At 44.0% G+C, this 22189-nt stretch overlaps 2 protein-coding genes across 3 annotated transcripts in view; both read right to left on the bottom strand.

Annotated features, from left to right (window-relative positions):
- The window catches only part of TBK1 (TANK binding kinase 1), a 33230-nt gene extending 19062 nt beyond the window's left edge, over positions 1-14168 (bottom strand). Inside the window, exons 1-7 of one of the 2 annotated variants that reach the window (XM_080935528.1) lie at positions 14104-14160; positions 13175-13241; positions 11469-11614; positions 8037-8177; positions 4015-4144; positions 1343-1524; positions 139-299 (exon numbers count right to left, since the gene is read on the bottom strand). In XM_080935528.1, the coding sequence (XP_080791654.1) occupies positions 139-299; positions 1343-1524; positions 4015-4144; positions 8037-8177; positions 11469-11555 (701 nt within the window). In that variant the 5' untranslated portion in view covers positions 11556-11614; positions 13175-13241; positions 14104-14160. Of the gene's footprint in view, positions 1-138; positions 300-1342; positions 1525-4014; positions 4145-8036; positions 8178-11468; positions 11615-13174; positions 13242-14103 lie in introns of both variants that reach the window. The other variant, XM_080935527.1, reaches the window with a different exon arrangement.
- Positions 14169-14817: 649 nt separating this feature from the next.
- The window catches only part of XPOT (exportin for tRNA), a 30269-nt gene continuing 22897 nt past the window's right edge, over positions 14818-22189 (bottom strand). The window contains exons 21-24 of the mRNA XM_080934953.1: positions 21786-21833; positions 19750-19821; positions 18951-19007; positions 14818-17632 (exon numbers count right to left, since the gene is read on the bottom strand). Coding sequence (XP_080791079.1) covers positions 17606-17632; positions 18951-19007; positions 19750-19821; positions 21786-21833 — 204 coding nt within the window. The 3' untranslated portion in view covers positions 14818-17605. The remainder of the gene's footprint in view (positions 17633-18950; positions 19008-19749; positions 19822-21785; positions 21834-22189) is intronic.

Below are 22189 nucleotides of genomic sequence, written 5' to 3'. Positions count from 1 at the left end.
TGTATTCTTAGTAAATTCCAGCCAGCATAAAGTGTCAGAAAAAACCAATTTTCATCAACTTTGTTTCCTCAAACATCTGGAGAAACAAGATAGTATATACATTAGAAATGACTCTCACTCGGATGCAGAGGCACTTACATTACTTCCTTGTTCCTCCGAGGCCCCTCAAAGGGTCTAAACGGCAGCGACCCTGTGGCTGCATGGTAGAACGTCACCCCAACACTCCACAGATCAACGGTAGCCCCATACTTCTTCTGATGATCCTTTCGTAGCACTGCCCTCTCATACATGTCAGGATGCTAAGCAGAAGAGCATGAGCTGATGACTTATGTAATATACAAAATTAACATTCAACATACAAGTCCTGTTATGTCCTCCTCATAATTTCACTTTTCCATTCTCAAAAGACTGGTTTGGGCCGGGGAAATGACGCAGTGGGTAAGGGTGCCTGTAAGCAAGTCTGGTGACCCGAGTTCAATTTCTGGGACCTACATGGCGAAAGGAGGGCGATGACTGCCACAAACTGTCCTGATTCCTCCAGGGGCGCCACAGGATGTGCATCTCCCCAGTACATACATGTAATAGGAATGTAAGCTCATAACTCTAGATACACCCTGCCCTCCTCTGCAGCGATGGTCCAATTTGCTGTGTCCCATCAAAGCAGATTCCCCCTCCTCACTGCACTGAGCCCACACAGGGCCTTTCCTGGGCAGATGCTTCTCAAGTCTTTGGGTGCCTCTTCTAATCCAGACAGATCCATTGCAGTGGTGCTGAGGAGACGGCTCAGTGCTTATGACTACGGCTGCTCTTCCAAAGGACCCGGCTAAATTCCCAGCTCCCCCATGACTGTTCACAAACGTCCTAAATTCAAGTTCCAGGGGCTCTGACACTTTTACAGATATTCAGGCAGGCAAAACTTCAATGCACATACAATAAAAATAAATAAAACAAATCCATTGATTTAGTATATAACTATAAAACAACCAAGAATTTTTTGTAGATTTGTTTTGAGACAGGGTTTCATTATTTAGCCCTGGCTGATCCAGAATGTTCTATGTAGACCTGGTTAGCCTTGAACATGTACCCATTCTCTTGCTTCTGCCTCTCAAGTACTGGGACCAAAGCTGTGAGTTACCACAACTGGGACAACTCTGCGACTGCCCAATAGAAAAATGACAGCCTAGTGAGAAATCAATTCCTAATTTCCTTGTTATGCACCATATTCATTGGAACAGAGACTTTGTCATTAAAACTATGTCATGCTCCATAGGCTGGAGACCAATAACTCCACGTAGATACCTATCTGGCTATAAAATGAAATTATCAGTAGCATGTGACTTACCAAATACTCTTCTGTACCGTACAGAGACACAAACTGCTCGTCATCCTCGAGCTCCCTAGCAGCACCAAAGTCTGTGAGTTTGTACACAGACTGCCCATCTTCTCCTATGACGCGCATGATATTTCCTGGCTTGATATCACGGTGCACTATGCCGTTCTCTCGGAGATGATTCATTCCGCCCACTTCAACAATAAATACAAAACAAAGAAAATCATAATGCAGCCCTTTGTATACGCATCTCAAACTCATGGGCAGGATACATTCAGATTCCCTTAAACTTAATTTTTTTGTACAAGTTGGCTTGAAGTCCTTTTATTTTAAGAAACAGATCTCCTCTCTGTACAAATGCCCACACTCACACTCCCCAGGCACAAGTGTGTACCAATCTTAATGTTTCAACCACAAGGAGTTTCAGTAAAAATTACGGCCCATGAAAGTGTGCTTTCCTTGATAATTATTGGGTGACTAGAATAGTCTTGAGGCTGGGGCCACCTGAACTACTTTTGGTGACACAGACAGACCCCACCTTTCACCAGTTTCATACTTTGTTGTTGTTGTTTTTTTGAGACAACAGCCATGGCTGTCTTGGAACTCATTATGTAGACCAGGCTGACCTTGAACTCATAAAAATGCCCCTGCCTCTGCCTCTCGAGCACTGGGATTAAAGCCGAGTGCCACTATGCCCAGCTCTTGTTTTACATTTACTTTACTTTTGGGGGGGGGGGGAAGTCACAAGAAACAAACTGTCTTCAACATAGAAAACAGTAACTAATGAGTAGCAAAAGGACACACAGTGTAACCATAACAATGTATTTCCCAAGGCGCACAGTGTGACCATGACAATGTGTTTCTAGGCAGTCTGTGCCCTGCTCTCAAGGCCAAGGCACTGGCACTGTTGCAGCTGGGCTGTGGGGCTGACGGGCAGGGCATCAGCCGAGATCAAAGGCGCACCACCAGCTTCGCCTCCTCAGACATTTGACTCATTTCTCTCCAAGAAGAGTTGTCTTTTAAAAATAGTAAGTTTACTGAAACACACAAACATCTTGCCATCCATTTTAAGTGTGCCGTTTAATAATTTTTAATTGAGTTGAACAACAGTCACTATTAACAGCACAACACTGTTCTCACACTCCAAATGAACACTGTCTGCCCCTGGTCTGGCTGGACAGCACTAGGCGCTGTCAGACTCTGCAGTCTGCTGTCTGCACTTCCTGTGGCTGGGACTGTGAGACTGCTCTTCCGTCTCCTGCTTCTTTCATTTTCTGTTCTTTTACCATTCACCCTCATTTTAGTGTGTGTCAAGAATTCATTTTTTACTTTTCAATTAAGGAATATATTTATTTTTGATATGTATGTGTGTAGTGGGAAGAGGGAACCTCAGTCGGTACAGGCCTCCATCAGACTGACCGTTAGCCATGTCTGTGGTATCTTTAACATTACTGAGTGATGTGGAAGGGCCGAGTCCACCGTGGCAGTGCCGCCCTGGGAGCTATAGAAGTAACTGAAAGGAGCCTGAGGGAGAGCACATCTTGAGATCAGGAGTGTTCCTCCAGTCTCAGTCCCTGCTGTGCTTCCCTCAGTGAGGCCTGTGATCAGGAGGCCAAGCCTCCCTTCACCCCCCAGTGCTCTTGGTCATGGTGTTTAACACAGCAACAAAAACCAAACCACAACTCTCTGCCTCTGCCTTCCAACTGCTGGAAATATGGACTTGCCTTATGTCATGTGGCTGCATTTCTTCCATGAATGAATAATATTCCATTATATGGATAATAAATATCTTAATCTATTTGTCAGTTGATATTTGAGCTGTCCTGATTTTATTTTATTATTATTATTACTATTTTGGCTATCATGAATAGTGCTTCAGTGGACAGAGATATATACAATTTTATGTGGATGTGTTTTTAATATTTTGGGTATGCCTGTCAGAATTGCCACAGCACACAGTATTTTATATGTAGTCTTCTGTAACTGCTGACTATTTTCTATTATATTACTGCCCCACTCTACAGCAATGCACGGCAGAGCCACTTCTCTACCCTTGTGGTTTTCACCTGCCCATCTTCATGGTAGGGAGTGGCTGTTCATTAGAACTGCCTCAGGGATCAGTGACAGAGTATTGTTCATATTGTCGGGTACCTGGCTGTAATTCTTTTGACAAATTCTAAAACTGTCCTTTGAACAGGGCATCTGATTATGTGTAATTTGCAAGCACTTTTTGATCTATGGGCTCTTTTCAGTTATCATCTCAAATAAGTTGTGGTTTTACAATTTTGTTAATTTTATGTATTTATGCCTGCATAAATATCTGTACACTAAACGCCTAGTACCTGTGGAGGCCAGACAAGAGCACTGGCTTCCCAGTACTGAAGTATGGGTGGCTGTGAGCTACCCTGTGGTTGTTGGAAACTCGAAGTGGGTCCTCTGGGAGAGCAGCTGGTGCTTTCAACTGCTTATCTCTGTCTCTAGCCCTGAAGTATTTAATGCCGATAAAGCCTAATTTATCTAATTTTTCTTTTAGCCCCTTGTGCTTTTAGTGTGGTTTCTAAGAAAACATTGAACAAAAGTTTTTTGTTTTGAATGTAGGGAATTATTTTTTCATTCTGTGTCTTTAAATAATATATGTATAAAACCATATAAGCAAACATATATAGAAAACCATATAAACATACCCACATCTCGTAAAACAATTAAAAATTCTGATTCTGGAAGTCCATAGGCATTGGATGGCTCCTCTAATACAGTATATAAACTCCCACAGGGACAAAATTCCATAATAAGTACTTTATGTCTTGTTGTTGTCTGGAAAAAAGAAAAAGGTCACTAACTGAGAATCAATAGGAAACCCGACAAGACCAAAGCTGATTCCTGGCAGGACTTGCCCACCTGACCATATTCAAGTGCAGGACATACTACAATGACAAAGTTACAATGAACCTTTTCACTGAGACTGAGAAAATGCTACATTTTTGTAATAATGGCTTCCAAACTTCTATTAAATAAAGTTGAGGGGCTGGAGAGGTACGTAGCTCAGCAGTTATGAGCACTGGCTGCTCTTCCAGAGGACCTGAGCTCAGGTGTCAGCACCACACAGGGTGGCTCACACAACCCTAGCACCATACAGGGTGGGTCACACAATCCCAGCACTACACAGGGTGGCTCACTCAACCCCACCACCACAGAGGGTGGGTTACACAATCCCAGCACCATACAGGGTGGGTCACACAATCCCAGCACCACACGGGGTGGCTCACTCAACCCCACCACCACACAGGGTGGGTCACACAACCCCACCACCACACAGGGTGGGTCACACAACCCCAGCACCACACAGGGTGGGTCACACAACCCCAGCACCACACAGGGTGGCTCACACAACCCTAGCACCATACAGGGTGGGTCACTCAACCCCACCACCACACAGGGTGGGTCACACAACCCCAGCACCACATGGGGTGGCTCACACAATCCCAGCACCACACGGGGTGGCTCACACAACCTCAACTCTAGGGGCTCCATCACTGTCTTGTTCTCCCCAGGCACTAGAACACACGTGAGCAAACACATATAAACAAAACATGAATTATATCACTTATACACTAAATTCAGTTTATGTGGAAGGAAAGTCAGTGAAAACTAGCAAATCTCGACCACAAGATCATGGGGGCAGTGTTGTTCAAATCATTTAGTTTAGGTTATTATTATTATTATTATTATTATTATTATTATTTTGGTATGACACATATTTAGGACAAATCTCCTTCTTACAAGAAGTACTTTACTTCAAGGAACAGAGTCCTAGCCTTCAACAGCAGTGAGGGCTGGGGAGATGCTCAGTGCTGAGAGTGTACTGCTCGTCCAGGGGGTTGGAGCTGAGTTCCTATCACCATGTCAGGCAGCTCACAACTGCCTGCAATGTCGACTACAGAGGATTCGATGGCCTCTTCTGGTTTGCAAGGATACCTGCACCAGTAACATGCACATATATACACACAGCTCAAAATAAACACCAAATGTGAGGAAAATAAGAAACCATCTACAGTCGAGAGGTCTAGTTTGTTCATTTTCTTCTCAACTAATCAAAATGTTCCATCAATATAAGCTTTATAAGGAAAAAGAAACCTCCTCAAACTACATAACATATAGTGGTCATGTGATATAAACTAATTTCAGAAGCCTTCAATTTGTAATGTAAAAATCTAGTATTAATTTTTGACTTTTGATACGTTAAAAAAAAGTTTAACCCAGCCCCAAAATACTCCCATTTTATTTTCTTTGCTCAGTAGTCATAGAAGAGAAATAATATAAAACAAAGAAAAACCTGTTTTGTATAATACGTGCTGATGACTGGAACATGGGGAAATACATATAATCCCACCATCACAGAATAATGATTCCTCTCCTTCTTTTCCTTCCAAGACAAAGCATATCCCAGACACGCAGCGCTGTAATCAGGGCCATGCTACATTTAGAGCTTTCTTCAATTCTCATTTTCTTTTTTTGTCAATTTTATGTATTAGTGTTTTGCCTGAATATATGTCTGTGTCTGATGTCTCCACAGTCAGAAGAGGGTAAAGGAACTAGAGTTAGAGATAGTTGTGAGCTGCCACATGGGTGCTGGGAATCAAACTTGGTACTCCACAAGAACAGCCCTGTGAAACATTTCTCCAGCTCCCTAATTTTCTCATGAAAAGTTCTTTAAGTATGTTCCCAGATGAGTCCTCTTTATTGTTGCATGACTCCTTGTGGCCAAGAATTAACTTACATGTTGATTGACTTCCTTCCTTTTCTGAGAGTTCCACTGTGTAGCCCAGGCTAGTCTGAACTGTGTAGTTCAGGCTGGCCTTAAACTCAGAGAACCATTAGCCTCTGCCTCCTGAGTGCAGGAGTAAAAGCCTGTCCCCACGACCACCTAGCTTTCCATTTTGAAAATGATTGTGGTCTCTTGAGACCTGTTTGAAAGAGGTTTTATGATCTGGGGCTTTAGACAATGGGTGGCTACCAGCCTCAAACGACCAGCTTCAGCCCCTGCCTCAGCTTCTTCAGTGTTAATATTTACAGGTTTGAGCCCTCATGTCAGTCTTATCAAAAAATTTTGAGACATTTCTCATTACATAGTCCAGGCTGGCCTTGAACCCCTGATTTTCCTGTCTCGTTCTCCTAAGTGCTTGCACTCTAAAAACATACACTATACTCAGCTAGCAATGTGATTTTATGGAGGTTTTAAGACACAGCACATGTATTCTGCATTGGGAAAAGTAGACACCAAAGGTCGGCCATGTAGCCATAAGATGATGGAGCCCTACAAAAACATTTCGGGTTAGCTTTCTACATCAACGCAGAGGGTAACAAGTTCATGTCTGGACTGGCTCATAGTCTCCCTACTTGTGTCTGTCCCTCTGGCTGTTGTGATTTGAATCTTTGTGCTATCCTACAATAAAAAGTACAGCACTTTCCTGAGTTCCTCAGCTCCCTAACATTCTAACATATCATCAAATCGAGACTGTCCTAGGAAGTCCTGATACTCCTGGTCTGTAGGAAGAGTCACTTTGGAGACACCTGTACCAGGGGCTGGTGTCTAAATTGAGGGCAATTTTGTAGACTCTGCTTTATGCATGCTAATTCCTTAGCTGCTAGTGTCATCCATAGTTTTGGCGATCGGGAAGGAGTCTCTGGCTTTTGTCGGTTCTCCTCTGTAGTTGAGGCTGCTCTGACCTCTGCAGCAATTCTGACTCAGTGGCCCGAGATCTGGGATTACAGACATGTACCACCATGCCTGGCTGCAAGGCTAGGCTCTTGAGTTTGGCTACATTAGGATAACTAACCACCATACATTCTCTTATCTTTTCAAGCGTCGTTACTATGAAGGTACCAATTCACATTTTAATACTTGAAACTATAATTTATACTTAATCAACCCTAAGAAATAGTCATTAAGAATGAGGTCACCAGGGTGAGGAGCATACGATACTATTTTAAGAGAAGATCTTTACTGAATAGCCACATCTAACAACAAGATCTCTACTTCATTATTTCTAGAATAGTTTTCCTAATGGTACACTTAATTTTTGCCATTTCCCCTAAAATTAATACTTTTATAATTGAGATTTTTAATCTCTAAGTTACTATGAGTTTTACTCATTCACAGTTTTCTATCACTGTCTTTTTGTTTTGTTGTAAAATACTTTATTATTTATTTACATGTATGTGTATCTGTCCCTCCTGAAGCTGGGGTTGTTAGCCGCTTTGGAAGGCCTGGTGCAGGAACTGAACCCAGTCCTCTGGAAGAGCAGCAAGTTCTCTTCAGTACTGAACATTCTCCAGCCCCCGTTCTTTCTATAATTATGTGAATTTTACTTCAGTTAGTTTTCTTTTCCATTTTTGCATCAATAATACACGTAACTGATTTTTTTTGTTGTTGTATTTTGTTTTTTGAGACAGGGTCTCTCTGCATAGCCCTGGCAGTCCTGGAACTCAGAGGTCACCTGCCTCTGTGTCACAGGTGCTGGGATTAAAGATGCCTGGCTACAGTGAACTAAACTGACACTTTGTTTCTATTCTCTATCCATTAGAGAAATGCTGTGAATAGAACACTTGGCTACAGGAGCCATAAACCCTATGGTGTCTGTAACCTCTTTGCTAGGTCCTGTCTTCCGAGGACCCACCAAAACACAGGGCAACCCTGAGTACTCACCTCTTCTTCAATAGCAAATAATTTGACAATGTTTTTGTGATTGAGTTTTTTTAACACTTCAAATTCTCTCATTTGAACATCCACTGGGCGAAGGAAGCTTATGTTATTAAATACTTTGACAGCATAGAGATCACCAGTTTTCTAAAAGACAATGAGAAGGAGGAGTCAGTGATGGTGTACTGGCAACTTGTACCCTCTCAGCACACACACCCCCTCAGACCAAGTGTACCCTCTCAGCACAATGCACTCTCAGACCAACTGTATCTCTTAGCACCCACACACAACCTCAGAACAAGTGTATTAATCCTTTGACCGAGCTCCCAGACCTACCAAAGGTAAAAATGGATTTCCCAAAGGCCACCATCTCTTACACTACAAGCAGAACTTACAAATAGAAACACTAGTGGCAAAGACAGACATACAGGACGCAGAAGGTAAGCAGCTCTAATGTCAAAAGGGAAGCTCTTCTGGAGAAGAAACTGAAACTAAAACTCCAAGGATTTCTCAGAACCAAACATTCACAAATACGAACAAAGGGAGGGAAAAACCATATTCCACCTACAAACATTTTTATCAATGTTATCAAAGTAACACAGTCCAATTTTTGTCATTTTTTTCTCACTAGCTGTGCTAATGTGTGTGTGTCTGTAAGAAGGACTCTGAGAATCCAGGTCAGAGTGGACTTCCTGGTTAGATCATGCCACTACAAGTCACAGTGGACCGAGCAGATCACACGCTGTATCACAGTACACAACTGTGGCTTTTTAGCACGGCAAACTCCACCTCTCTCTAAGCTCTTCCAGGCTCACCCACTTCCTTCCAATCCCTGGGACCAGCAAGCTTCCCCTCAAGGTTTGCACTCAGCCTTAGTCTCCCGTTTCTCAGGTGACTTTCCGCAGAGCCAGTTCTTGGACCCTGAGACCCTCTCCCTTGTACTGTGCCTCACCTTTCAGAGTCAGTCACCTTCCTCCTCTCTCTACTATTGTGATAATCTGCCTCTCAATCTTAGTATCTGAAGACCCCATCTCAGATGAGCCCCACTGCCCAAGTCACACCAAATACAAAGAAATGTCTATTTCTTTATAACTGTCTCAAACTCAGCCTAACATAAATGCTTTTCCTAAAAATCTTTTTGTTACATTTATTTATTTTACTACATGGTTATGTATGTGGGCACATGGGTAGAGGTCAGAGGGTAGTATGTAATAGTCACTTTTCTCTTTCTACCATGTATGATTTGAGGATTAAATTTAGGTTGTTACTCTTGGTAACACTAAGCCATCTCATCCCTCAAACAGGAGGCCTCAGACAGAGGAGGGAGCAGTTTGAACAGAACATTGTGTGGAGACACCCAGGGTAATCAGGGTCTTCGTTCTGGAAAGGTTTGTAGTTACCACACCTGTGAGATAACACCTGTAGTCACCTGTCACAAGTCAAAGTTACATGACTTACATGTAAAGATCTGCATGATCAGCAAACCTTCACACAGGTCTCTTCACATTTACCTCGGCTGCCTCACCCACGTGCTCCATCCCACTCAACAGTAGTTCATGGCAACTTTAGAAGGACTCAGTTGAGGAGCATAGCCAGACGGCTCAGGGGATAGGCACCTGCCCTACATGCTTGATAAAGACCCCTATCTCTAAATGGGAGTTCAAGACCCAGAACCAACAGCAGAGAACCGACTCTTGAAAGTCCCCCGACCGTGGCAGCATGTCTGTACATATACATCACATATCAATAAATAAAAGTCTTAAAGATTAAACAAGCAATATATCTTGAATGGCAGTATATTTATGAACATGACGTTCTAAGCCATGTTAAATATCATGCTCAAAAAACCCTTTTTAAACTAAAGGGAAGAAGATTTGTTTGTACTTTTTATTATCATATGTATTTTGTGTGCACGGGTATCTTGCCCACATGTATGTCTGTGCACTGTGTGTCCAATGGTGTTCTGAGGGTCGCAGGAAAGCATACGACCTTCTGTAATACGACCCAGGTACAGAGCATTGTGGCCGACTTGAGTAGACATTGCTATCATCAAGACCTTCCCATCCATTTATCCTTTCATTCACTGAGCATTTCAGAAGACCCACCATGTCTACTCAGGCACTTACATGCAGGATACTGAGTAGCTCAGCAGGAAAAAAGAGCTGAAAACAAATTACCCAGTAATGCCATCATTTTAAAGACACTTCAGCCCAGTTATCACTACTGACTGTCATTTTGTTTCCAATTTACATTCTTCCTAATGCCTCCTTGATACAAAATCAAACCTGTCATGTAACTTATTAGTTATATGTGACAGCTCCAGGCCCCAGAGTGCCTGACACACACTAAGTAGCCATAATGGCAATTTGGAACAAAGGAAGACAGAAGGTCAGATGTGTTTCAACACTAAATTCTGTTGTTCTTTTCTTGGCACAAAACAAACAAATAGCAATTTCTAGCACAGAAATACCCAAGAATAGTGGAAGTGAACGTAAAAAAGTCTCCTGAGCCTGAGGGCAGTTCCAGAGCTGAGAGGAAATGGCTAGAAGTTGCATGTGACATTTATGATTCATTCTTTATGATGACAATCTCTCTCCAGAGGGAAGAGCCCCTCACCCATGCGTGCTGTCTCAGTGACATCTCAGTTACGGGAAAGCAGAAGAGAGCCTTCCCTCCACCCTGCCAGTAAAGTGTTCAGTGTTCCTGTGTCTGAAAGTAAGAATTACAGGGCTCCAAATAAAACTTACCCTAAAACATTCATAGTGCTGGGAAAAAGCTAGTATTCTACCTGGAAAAAGGGATTCCTACTCTATCTCTTTTCCAACTTTCTTCACGTTTATCTCTGATTTCTTCATTTAAAATTTTTCTAGTCATGGCACTTTTTTTTTTTAAACGATAGGGTTCTTCTGTGTGATCCTTGCTGTTCTGAAACTCGTACTTTGTAGAGACCTGTCTGCCTCTGCCTCCTGAGTGCTGGGATTGACGGTGTAGGTGTGTGGCATCACTGTCTGGCTCGTCCAGTCATCTTTGCTTTCATCCTTCACTACAGAGTTCACCAGAATCCTGTAGGTTCTTGACATGCCAGAAGCAACCCTTTGACCCCGTTCCACTTCGACCAGCCGCAGACTGCCACGTACTAGGACACAGCTACCTGGATGGTGCCAATCACCTGTGGGTCCTTTAACTGTGCATCTGCCTGTCCACTATGCCTCCCTCCATTGCACATCACATGAGGAAGGCAAAAAACACTTTTCAACCTCTTCCAGCTTTTCCATTCTGTAAACTCAGAAACTAGCACCACTAGGTAGGTATGTTCACTGCCCCCAATACAAGCTAAATCTTAATCACAAACCCACAAAAGCCCTTTTCTTTAGACTTTAAAGTGCTTGTCAGAAGACAGTACCAGGCCGAGAGTATGACAGACAGCGCCGTACCTACCTTATGCCTTCCTCGGAAGACATTTGCAGTGGCCCCCTGGCCTAGGATATCAGACAAAAGCCACAGATGGTTGGAAGTGCTCTGCATCTCGGCTTGGTCAGGCACTACTCCTCACGATAAGGGGGAAGAAGAGATCTGCATGTACGCTGTTAAGGCAATAACACAGCCAAAAAAGAAATGTCAGCCACGGTTAACCTGAAGTAGGACCACCCAGCACTCACTGCTAGGCTGAAGTGCATCAGCAGTAAACAGTGTGTTCCCAACAATACAACAGCAACAGTGCAACCGTAAACCACATGCATTCCATCATGTTTGTGATACTTTGAAGATAGTATTTTACCATATTTCCCAGCCTGGCTTTCAACTACCATAGAACCCAGACTAGTCATGTCTTAGCCTCCAGAATGATGTATTACAGACATATCTGGCTTTTTAATTACAAAGATTGGAATGAGCACAGGACTCTGTACTTGTGAGGCCGGATGTGAGTTGGATCCCCGGGAGCTGGAATTACAAGCAGTTGCAACCCATTTGCTGTGGGTGCTGGGGAGCGCAAGCCCACACTCTGGGAGAGCAGTGAGTGTTCTTAGCCACTGCTGTCCCCCAGGTTAGGCTTTAAACATCCCTTTATCATCTAATACTGTCTCTGCCAATTAAAACAATATTATTTATCTCCTTCAACTGCTTTGAAAGATTAATTACTGATTTAAAAATTTTTTCTTTTTGTCCCCGAGTCTCTTTGTAGCCCAAGTTGGACTTGAACCTGCAATCTTCCTGCCTTTGTCTCTCACGTGCTGGGAGACAAATGAAAGAAATTAGAAAAGCAGAGAAACAATTATCACTACATGACCGTCCCAGAAGGCAAATTTTCACCTACGGAGAAACTGCAACTGAAAGTACTGAAGTTTCTCTTCTTTTAAAAGATTTATTTATTTATTTTATGTATATGAATTCTGTATCTGTCTTCAGACACACCAGAAGAGGGCATCAGATTCATTACAGATGGTTGTAAGCCACCATGTGGTTGCTGGGAATTGAACTCAGGACCTCTGGAAAAGCAATCGGTGCTCTTAACCACTGAGCCATCTCTTCAGCCCCAGAGGTAAAGTTTCTATTCCTGAAAAGCCAGTAACTCTTTTGATCCTGTTTAAGGATAGTTTCATGAGCCAGTGAAATGACTCAGTCAGCAAAGGAGCTTGCTGCCAAACCTGACAACCCAAGTTCAGTCCCTGGAACCCATGCCACAGCATACAGGAGCCTACACACATGTACACACAAACACACACTAAATAAAATGTAAAAAACCACCAAAAAGCAGCCATTTCTCCAATTTCTCAATGGTCAGGGTATACACTCACCAAGTGCATATTACCAAACCCTAAGGTGCACCAACTGCAGACCTGCCGTTTAACACAGGACAGCCGTGCGGCTGTCGGCACAAACTCCAGACACATCCACTCCTTAAGCCTGCTGTAAGGTCAGAGCACAAGCTTACAGTCCATGTTCAGCTAGTTAGAACTCTGATCTTCCAAGGATAGTTAGGATCATGGGAAATGGCCAAGAGTCCAAGTTTCACCAATCTCTCACAAACTAGTTATACTTAGAATTTTATCACCTATGTAATTTAGATAAGGAATCTGTCTATTTGAAGTAAGCAATAAACGACCCTCCCCTTTTCACAAACAATTAATGCACTTACTACTTACTGTTTCATTCAAGGGCTGATAAACCCAAATATCTAATGGAAATCCGTCCCAAACGGATGCTGCATTGCTGTTAAATAACCATAAAGGACAATATCATCAAGTACTCATATAGGGGTAATTGAAAACACACTTATCAGCTAAGATACATAAGGTAAGCTCACTATATACCAGTATAAAAAGATGGGTCCACAATAGTAATGATTTGAAACTTTTTTTCCAGGAACCCCCTCAGGACTAAAACATGACTCAGCACACCCACCGGATGCGTCCTATGTAAATCTCCCCAAATCCTGACAAGCGTATTATCTGGCATTCAACAAGTAAGTTACTGGTGATTCTGTAGGCAGTCTACTTCCTTTAATTGTTTAAAACGAAAGTTACGAAGGATAAAACAGGTTTGGTGACATGGTGTACGAACAAAAAGTTCCAGGATTTCCAAACTCTACCTCTATGTCACCCTTTCCGACAGATAACAGAGGTCCCAGAATAGGAAAGGTCAGGCTTTGAGTATGTATTTGACAGTTCTCGGGGAGAATCTGTCTTGGGACGACTGACAGAAAACACCAGGGAAATGGGTCAGGGAAATAAATCCAGCAGGTCAGAGGGGAACGGGAAGACATGGGGGGTTTGCATTTCGCTGTGTGCATTAAAAACGTCTCCTGCCGGGATCCTCGGGTGAGTCCACCCTTGGGAACGCCTGTCCATTTAAAGACTGCCGGTGGTGGCCGCAGGGCCAAGGGTGGGAGCGGTGAGTCAACTCGGGACAGGGCAGCCCTTCTGCTCGGGCCCATCCCGGGCGAGCGCGAGGGTGCCGGGCTCCCGGGCCCCGCGCTGACTCAGCACGTCCCCACTCCGACCCCTCCGGGCGCGCCCCCGCCCGCCCCCTCCGTCCCCGTCCGCCCCCACCGGCCTCCGCCCGCCCCTCTTACCCAGCGAGCGTCCGCCGCGCACAGCCCGCGGCTCCCGGGCCTTCTCGCGCCCCAGGCTACTTCCGGCTTCGCCAGCCCGGGCCGCGGAGCACGTGACCGACGGCGGGGCGCGCCTGCGCACTCCGCGGCGGCCGAGCTCGCCCGGGCTGCAGTCTCCCGGCGCGGACGGGCGGAGCTAAAGTGAGCTCGGCCGCCCGAGTGCGGCACGGTGGCGACGTCCACGGCCACAGGTGGGCAGAGGGCTGGCCGCTGATCGCTTTCGCAGAGTAGGAGATGAGGTGCGCTCGTGTTTTAACGTCGCTTGGCTGCTTGCGCGAAGCAAGTATCCGTTCGTGACATCCGTGATCTTAAGTCCCTCTCTGTTTTTGAAAATGGTAATACTGGAGACTTTAAGCATGGAACTTGACAACTTAGCTAAACTAGTACTATGATCAGGTCCTGTTCAAGCATGTATTCCTTACAAAGGAGTTGCTTCCACGGAAGCACCATACCAAAACCCCCTTTCCACCTAAGGCCAACTCCAGCGGACAGAGGGCGAGCAGATCTATCCAGAGGACAGGATCTGTTGAGTGGCTAAGGGCAGAGGCTTTGACTGAAACAGAAAAGGGGCTGAAGCTGCATCTCTGTCCACTCCTGACCTGTTTCTATCAGACTCACAAGGAAGATTTTAAGAAGACCAATCCAACGAGTTCTTAGAAAGTTATTTTATTAGAATTTTAAACAGTTTAGGCAATGAAACCATTCTAACAGCAAATGCACTTTCTGCTTACAATAAAATCTATTTCAATTCTGATGACATGACAGGCCCATCCAAGTTTCTCCCAACAGAAAAACCCACAGCTCAGAAGTTATGGAGGAAATATGACTAAGCCAAAGGACTTCACATGTTTACCACAGAAGTGATACACATTAAAATACCACATAGTACATTCTAAAAATGTCAAGCCACTTGTGAAAGCATTAGCAAGCATGTAGACTGAAACAACCAGTTAGGCACAGGACTAACTCAGGCACCATAAAACCCTCCGTCTTTTGCCTGTTTTCTCACCTGTAACAAATGATTACGAGATAATTATTTAGGTGCCTGTTTTTAAAAATAAGGTACTCAATGACAGAATGGTTTCTTGATCATGATACTTGGGTAATCTCAAGGAATGAAGATGAGGATTGTTGGACACGATTACATTAACATGAAGTTTCTTATTTATACACTGGTTTTCATGTCCTGATTTCTCAGGTCTAAACACACATGAACCCACTGTAGGGCTTTAAAGAGCCATGTATGGACTCAATACAGAAATACAAGCTAATACTGAGACCTGCGTTTTAATTCATTGGATTCTTAACAAGTTATGAGGTAGCTACCATTGTCCCCCCCCTCCCTGTCCCCCGTTTCTGACGGAGAAACCAAGGAAGAAGTAATTTAACTTGCTCAAGGTCCTAAACTCAGTTACTGGTATTAAGTGGTGTTTGAAACTACTTGATCTGGATCCAGAGTCCATGTCATACAAGCTCTTAGCTACTGTGCTCCGCTACGCACAAACAGCATCTCGTACAGTCTCACTGCGGCCCACAGATGCACACCGGAGCCTAGCAAAGACAACACCCAGTTTGGTTTGTCTTGTTCTTGAAACCAAGTCTCACTGTAGCTCAGACTGGCCTTGGCTCCCTCTGAATGCTGCACCTACAAGCAGAAGCCACCAATCATGGCCCACTTACCTATTTTTAAAAAAATCATTATTTATAGAAGTACTATATATACTTCACATTCCCATCATTCAGTAGATGAAATAGATTCTTAGCGGTCAATTTCCTTCACTGCTTTTATTTTATAATGTGAGGAAAATGGTACTTCTTGTGGCGTTAAAACCCGAAAAAGGCTCATGTGCACAATTTAGGATAAAATCTAGGGAGAGGGAGATGGGGCTCAAGCAGGCAAAGTGCTCAGTGAACAAGACGGGGGCCTGAATTCGGATCCCACATCAAACCTGGTGGCAGTCAACTCCTGCAACCTGGGACTGGGGCCTGGCCGAAGCATTGGGTAGAAGACCCTCTTTCAAATAAGGTTCTTATTCCCCCCTCCCCCACATATGTTCACACACAAACACACTTTAAAAAGGTTTTAGGGAACGTATATCCCTGGACAACACACAGCCAAAGGAGAAAAAGACTAATCTCTCCTGACGTCTCATGTCCCTGTCCCCGTTCTGTGGTGCTAGGGATGGAACTTGGGTCCTCGAGCGAGCCCCCTACCACTAAGTAATATACCCTCTGCAACAGATCTCAGGTTTTTACAGATTGCATGTTTAGACAGACTCTCATGCAGCCCAGGCTGACCTCAGATTCACTACAAAGCCGTAACTTCTGGTTCTTTCCCTTTCCGTTCCTCTGCTTTTATACAGTGCTTGGGTTGGACACCAGCCTTCACTGGGCGTTTACAATACAGAGGCTGTGTTGCTGGACACTGCCTGTCTTTCCCAAGACCCCTGCCAGCACCACTGCGTCTCTTCCAGCTTCTTCCTGTTGCACAAAGCAGTACATGTAGTGATTAAGTAATAACTGACTATAACATCAGCATAGGAGGTCAGACCTAGTGCTTCTTGGCTTTAATTCCTGCAGCTGGGGGGCAGGTTGTTCTATACAGTGAGACCCAGTCTCAAGGCAAAAAAAAAAAAAAAAAAAAAAAAACCCAAACAAACAAAAATCCAAGTGTACTGTGCTCTGAGGACATCTGGTATCATAGAAAAACACTGGGCTTTATGATCCTACCATAGACTGACAGAGCTGGTTTCTAGTGCATTTAAAAAAGACTTAGCAGACCTAAGCCGTGAGTGACCTCTGGGGCCTCGCCTGTGAGACAGGGCCCCATGTTCACAACTGCAAGTAGTCAGGTGGGGAATCGGAGAGTGACTAAGATGGGCAAAAGAGGCTCTTGGTAATAATTCCGGAAAAGACTTGGTATAGTTCACTATGTAAAATTTATTTTTTATAAAAAATGTGTAACACCAGCACCTGCTTTTAAACTGACTTAATTAGGAACGCATTCTCTTGTAGAATACACACTGGCATTTAAAGGGTCTGAAGAGGTGTAACGGCTATCTACAGAGATTCCTCTTGATTGTTACCCCACAGCTTATACGTCCACATATAAGACTCAACACTTCCAACTTTACATTCTGTTGTTAGAGTCAGTCTCCACTGCTGTGTTTTATAAAGACTTTAAAGTTTCATATAAGGAAAAAAAATTAAAGAACTAGGATAAATCTATGTCTTACAACAGCATTTTTACATAAACAATTTAAACCGGCGTGCAGGCGGCTTCTGCTGTTGTCACACACCGTTTTTTAGGGAAAAATTACACCCATTTTACAGAAAATCCCACATACACCGCAGTCTGCTGGGAACAATGTTAAAGGACAGTGTGAATGGCACACACAAGCTGCTGCTTTATAAATTATGAACTGGACTTCCTGATCGCGAGGGGGGCGGGGGGCTCCGGTTCTTAGGGCTTTGCTCTCTGGAAGAACACCTGAAAGACAAGCATTAAAACAGCACACTGTCAGGCAAGACAGTTTTTATCCCAAGGCTTCAGAATGCTAGTCACCCTTTGGCAACAATATTGCTATGAGCAATAGCGGTCAGAGGAATAGATTTGAAAAAAATGTGAAACACCAGCACCTGCTTTTAAACTGACTTTATCTACAGAAGATTCTGTCTTGATTGTTACCCCACAGCTTATACGTCCGCACACAAGACTCAACACTTCCAACTTTACATTCAGTTGTTAGAGTCAGTCTCCACTGCTGTGTTTTATAAAGACTGTAAGTTTCATATAAGGAAAGCATTAAGGAACTAATACCAAAATCTGCCGCTGAACTGAGCCGAGCCTGTCAGTGTGATGCTCGCACACTCGAGCACAAGCCTGCAGTGTGCCAGGACCTACGGCTACAACCAAGTAAGGCTTCAGCCATTTCCAGGGACGCTTGTCCCACTTCTAGGAAGACGATTCCTCCTTCATGCTGATAACAAGGCGAATGGCACTGAAATTCTATTTGATTTAGTTGTGGGTGTCTTGCCGAGCCAGGGAGCCACTCACTTGTAACCTGTTCAGTACGTGGGCTTTGCTTTCCAGTTTGTTTATAGAAGTATTAGGTATGAGACGCAGTGCTGGGTTCTGGCACTGTGACTGAGCTCCCTGCACAGGGAAAAGCATCACCTAGTGTCTGGCACATAAAAAGCAGCCCCCAGCAGTCTCTCTGCTTTCAGGCAGGGCCTCACTATGTGACCGTTAATTTGTCAGCCTCCTGCCTCTGTCTTCCAGCTGCAGGGAGAACTGGGATGCAACTTCAACTGGAGTGTTCTGTTTGATCTTATTTATAAAATTTAATGGTTTTTGAGTGCTTAAAAAAAAAAAAAAAAAACAAAACAGCCCCATTGGCCAAATCCTAGAGGTCTCCTTTGCCTGCTAAACAATATAAATGTTTCACAACAAAATGTAAGTGTCTAATTTACACCCGGCTTTTGTGCTTTAAGATCTGTTCAACTTAACGTGAACAGCTGTTCTCTAACCTTCCTGGTTCTTCCTGTCCTCTAGTGCCCATGTACTTACATCACACAACTATAGAACAATGAGAAAAGCCTGAACACTGTTCTCATACCAATATATTCAGGAATTAGACAATTAGTACAACTAACTTTAAATATCTTTTCCAAGAGCTTACTTCATTCATGGGGATTCACAAAAACTTCTACAATTACATCTTCATAAACAAAGAAATCCTAGAGTGAGTTAGTCAAGCTTTATGCTCAAAGGTTACCAAAGAGACAACCATTTCCCAAATACTTACCTTTAGGTAATTTTTAAAAACTTTAGCATCCGGCTGCTGTAGGGCTTGACAGAACTCCTGGGTGACAAAGGAAGGGAAGACATGAAACTCCATTTAATCCAAGCCCGTGATAATCTTTTCACGTTATGGTTAATAAACACAACTTACATCATAACCACTTTACATGCTAAGCATAGTAATGTTCAGTACATGTGCAGCAGGTCTTACAGTGTCTGTTATCCTGCATAAATGAACATTGTCTAGCTGAACGGGGAGCTGCAGGCCCTGGTGTAAGACCCTGTCTCAAAAAAAAAAAAGGTGGACGCTCCTGAGAGATGATACCCAAGGTGGAGCTCTAGGGTCTACAAGGATGCGCGCGCGCTCGCGGGGGCACACACACACACACACATACACACACACAAACACACACAAAATTCTGCATTTAGACTCCAGGCTATTCAGCAAATCAAACTGAATGCTACTTGGCTTTCCTGAACTGAAATTTAGATTTCCGGCTGGAAAGATGACTCAGTGGTTAAGAAAGCTGACTGCTCTTCCAGAGGTCCTGAATTCAATTCCCAGCAACCACATGGTGGCTCACAACCATCTGTAATGGGATCTGATGCCCTCTTCTGGTGTATCTGAAAACAGCTACAGTGTACTTACATATTATAAACAAATAAATCTTTAAAAAGAAATAAAGAAAAATAAAATAATTTTAAAAAAGAAAAAGAAATTTAGATTTGAAGTATATGCTAACATTAATTTAATAAAATTATGAGCAAAAAAGAACCCTTTACATGTTTAGGAAAACTCATACCTGAATTATTTCTGGAGCAACTTGTAAGGAGGGCAGATATTCTTGTTGAAGATACTGAACACACTCTGGGCCCTGCAGATGAAAAGAGAACTGAGCCATTGTCTTTCTAGGCATTAAAAATGCTGGAGAACAATGCATCTATGTTTTAAAGGCAGTACAGTATGATCCAGAACAAAGCTGGAGCCAGATGCCTTGATTACAGACTACACACTCTAAGCCCCCAGTTCTCCGTCTGGAAAAATAGGTTATTAGAAGATCTGATGAAGTATGTAAGTGTCTGTATATAATATACACTAAGTATCCAGTACCTGTTAACACTCGTACTAAGTACTGCTAAAGCCACAACTTCCTGAGCAGTGAAGGCCAGCAGACAAGGGTGCTCCTATCACCCTGCCACTGACAGAACAGCTTGTGTGGGCATGGAGGGAAGCCTCTGAGTGACAGCAGGCTAAGGACTGACTTCCTTCTCCAAGGAGCAGGGCGCATGAGCAGACCGGGAAGAGAGGGCCAGGCAGGTGGCGTCAGAGTACATATGGCACATAGCAAAACCTATGAAGTCAGCTGTGGTTTATTCCTCTTCCTGGGAGAAGGATGCAAAACCTCAGGGGGAATAGAGGGAAGACCAAAAATAACCCTAAACTGTGCTGGTTCCCAGTGACCACAAAGGAACCCAGGACACTTTGAAAAATACTTCCTTTTAAGCAATGTTATTTCTGAGAGAACAGCTATTTTAAAAAAAAAAAAAAAAAAAAAAATCAAACAAACCCAGCACTTTAAAAAAAGGAAAGGAACGGCAGTAAATGTGATGTTTGAATTCGGTCAGCCTGTGGAGGTTGGTAATGGTTGTCTTCACACACTGCTCTGCACACTACTGTTCAGACTGCGTCTCTCCTGAAGTCTGGAGTTGGCCAGCCTGGCTTAGTAAACTCCAGGGACCTATCCCTCTTTATAGCACTGAGTATACAATACCCAAAGCCACGTGTGGCTTTTCCCCGGGTGCTGAAGACCTAAATATGGGGCTTCCGTAGTACACAGCGGATGGACTGAGCCATCTTCCCTGCCCGGCATTTGGTAACGTTTAAGGGAGTTAGTAATTCAGTAGTTCCAGCCTGAGAGTAAAGGAGCAAACAGACTCAGCAGTCCATGCCTAGCATTTGGGAGGCTGTGAAGTTGGCCTAGCTACAGAGTAAGCATGTCTCAAAACAAATCAGAAAGCAACCTCTCGCTCTTCAGTGCACCTCTCCCAGCATTAACATCTGGGTTTCCTGTCTACCATCAGAGTGGGCCTCAATCACAGGATTCCTTTCCCTCCTTTCTGCCTTCACTCATGGCCCTCTATTTAGACAGGCCTAGGTCTCAACTTTCTGACCCCTCTGAGGAAATGTGTTGTCTGTGGGAAGTGCCCCTGCACTGTGCTGAGGAATGTCTCCCTTCTGTGAGTCTGCTGTCCTGCTCATTTCCAATGCCCTGCCTGCCGTTTATACAACTGTATTACCACCACTCAAGGGAGAAACACACATGGGCTGGAGAGATGGCTCAGTGGTTAGAGCGCTGACTGCTCTTCCAGAGGTCCTGAGTTCAGTTCCCACATTCATCTTAAGACAAAATCCACCTGTGCTGTCTTAGCTGTCCACTGAGACACTCAGTTAACACTGAGGCCACTGATGCACTGCTTCCTGACCCTGAGCTCCAGAAAACGAGGATTTATTTTGATGCGCTTATTTTCTGAGTCACAGCTGTCCCTGCCCTAGTTGTTGTGGCAGCTGCTCACCTGCGCGCACACACATGCATATGCCTGTACTCACACAGGCACACACAGAGAAGAAACAAGACAGACAAATGTGGCTGTGGAGAAGCCGAACTTGAAAATTATCTTCTTGTGACCCACAGTGAGGACAGCTACAGTCAGGGCTGAGTTCACTTGGCCCTTCCCAACCACCCAAAGAATCAGCGCTGACGTCACCTTGGTTACGAGTTTTTAAGAACACGAGTCAGACCCAACCAAAACATATATTGGGTGCACTCAAGGGCCTTACCCGTTTGAGATGAATTGTTTTCAGAGTTACAGCACACTCAGAAAGCGCCTGTAAAAACAAGTTCAGATTTTAATATGGACAGTTCTTCATTACCAAAAAAATCCCCCAAAAATCAAAAAAAAAACAAAACAGCCTTCTCCCCCTTCCCCCTCCTGCCTTCACACTGCAAGGAAAATACTGAAGGCTGAGTGTGTGCAGGGCGTGATCAGTGGGCAAAAAAACAAGGCACACAGAGACAAACCCTGGGACTGGAGGAGGGTTCAGTGGTTAGGACTATCTATCGCTGCTCTTCCAGAGAACAGGGCTTGACTCCCAGCACCTACATGGTGGCTCACAGACATGGGTGGAATCTGACTCCCTTTTCTGTCCTCAGAGGACACCAGGCTTGCAGATGGCACACAAGC

Source organism: Micromys minutus (assembly GCF_963924665.1).
Source record: "Micromys minutus genome assembly, chromosome: 22".
Lineage (NCBI taxonomy): Eukaryota > Metazoa > Chordata > Mammalia > Rodentia > Muridae > Micromys > Micromys minutus.
The sequence above is the reverse complement of the archived record's forward strand: the minus strand, read 5'-3'. Positions and strand labels throughout refer to the sequence as shown.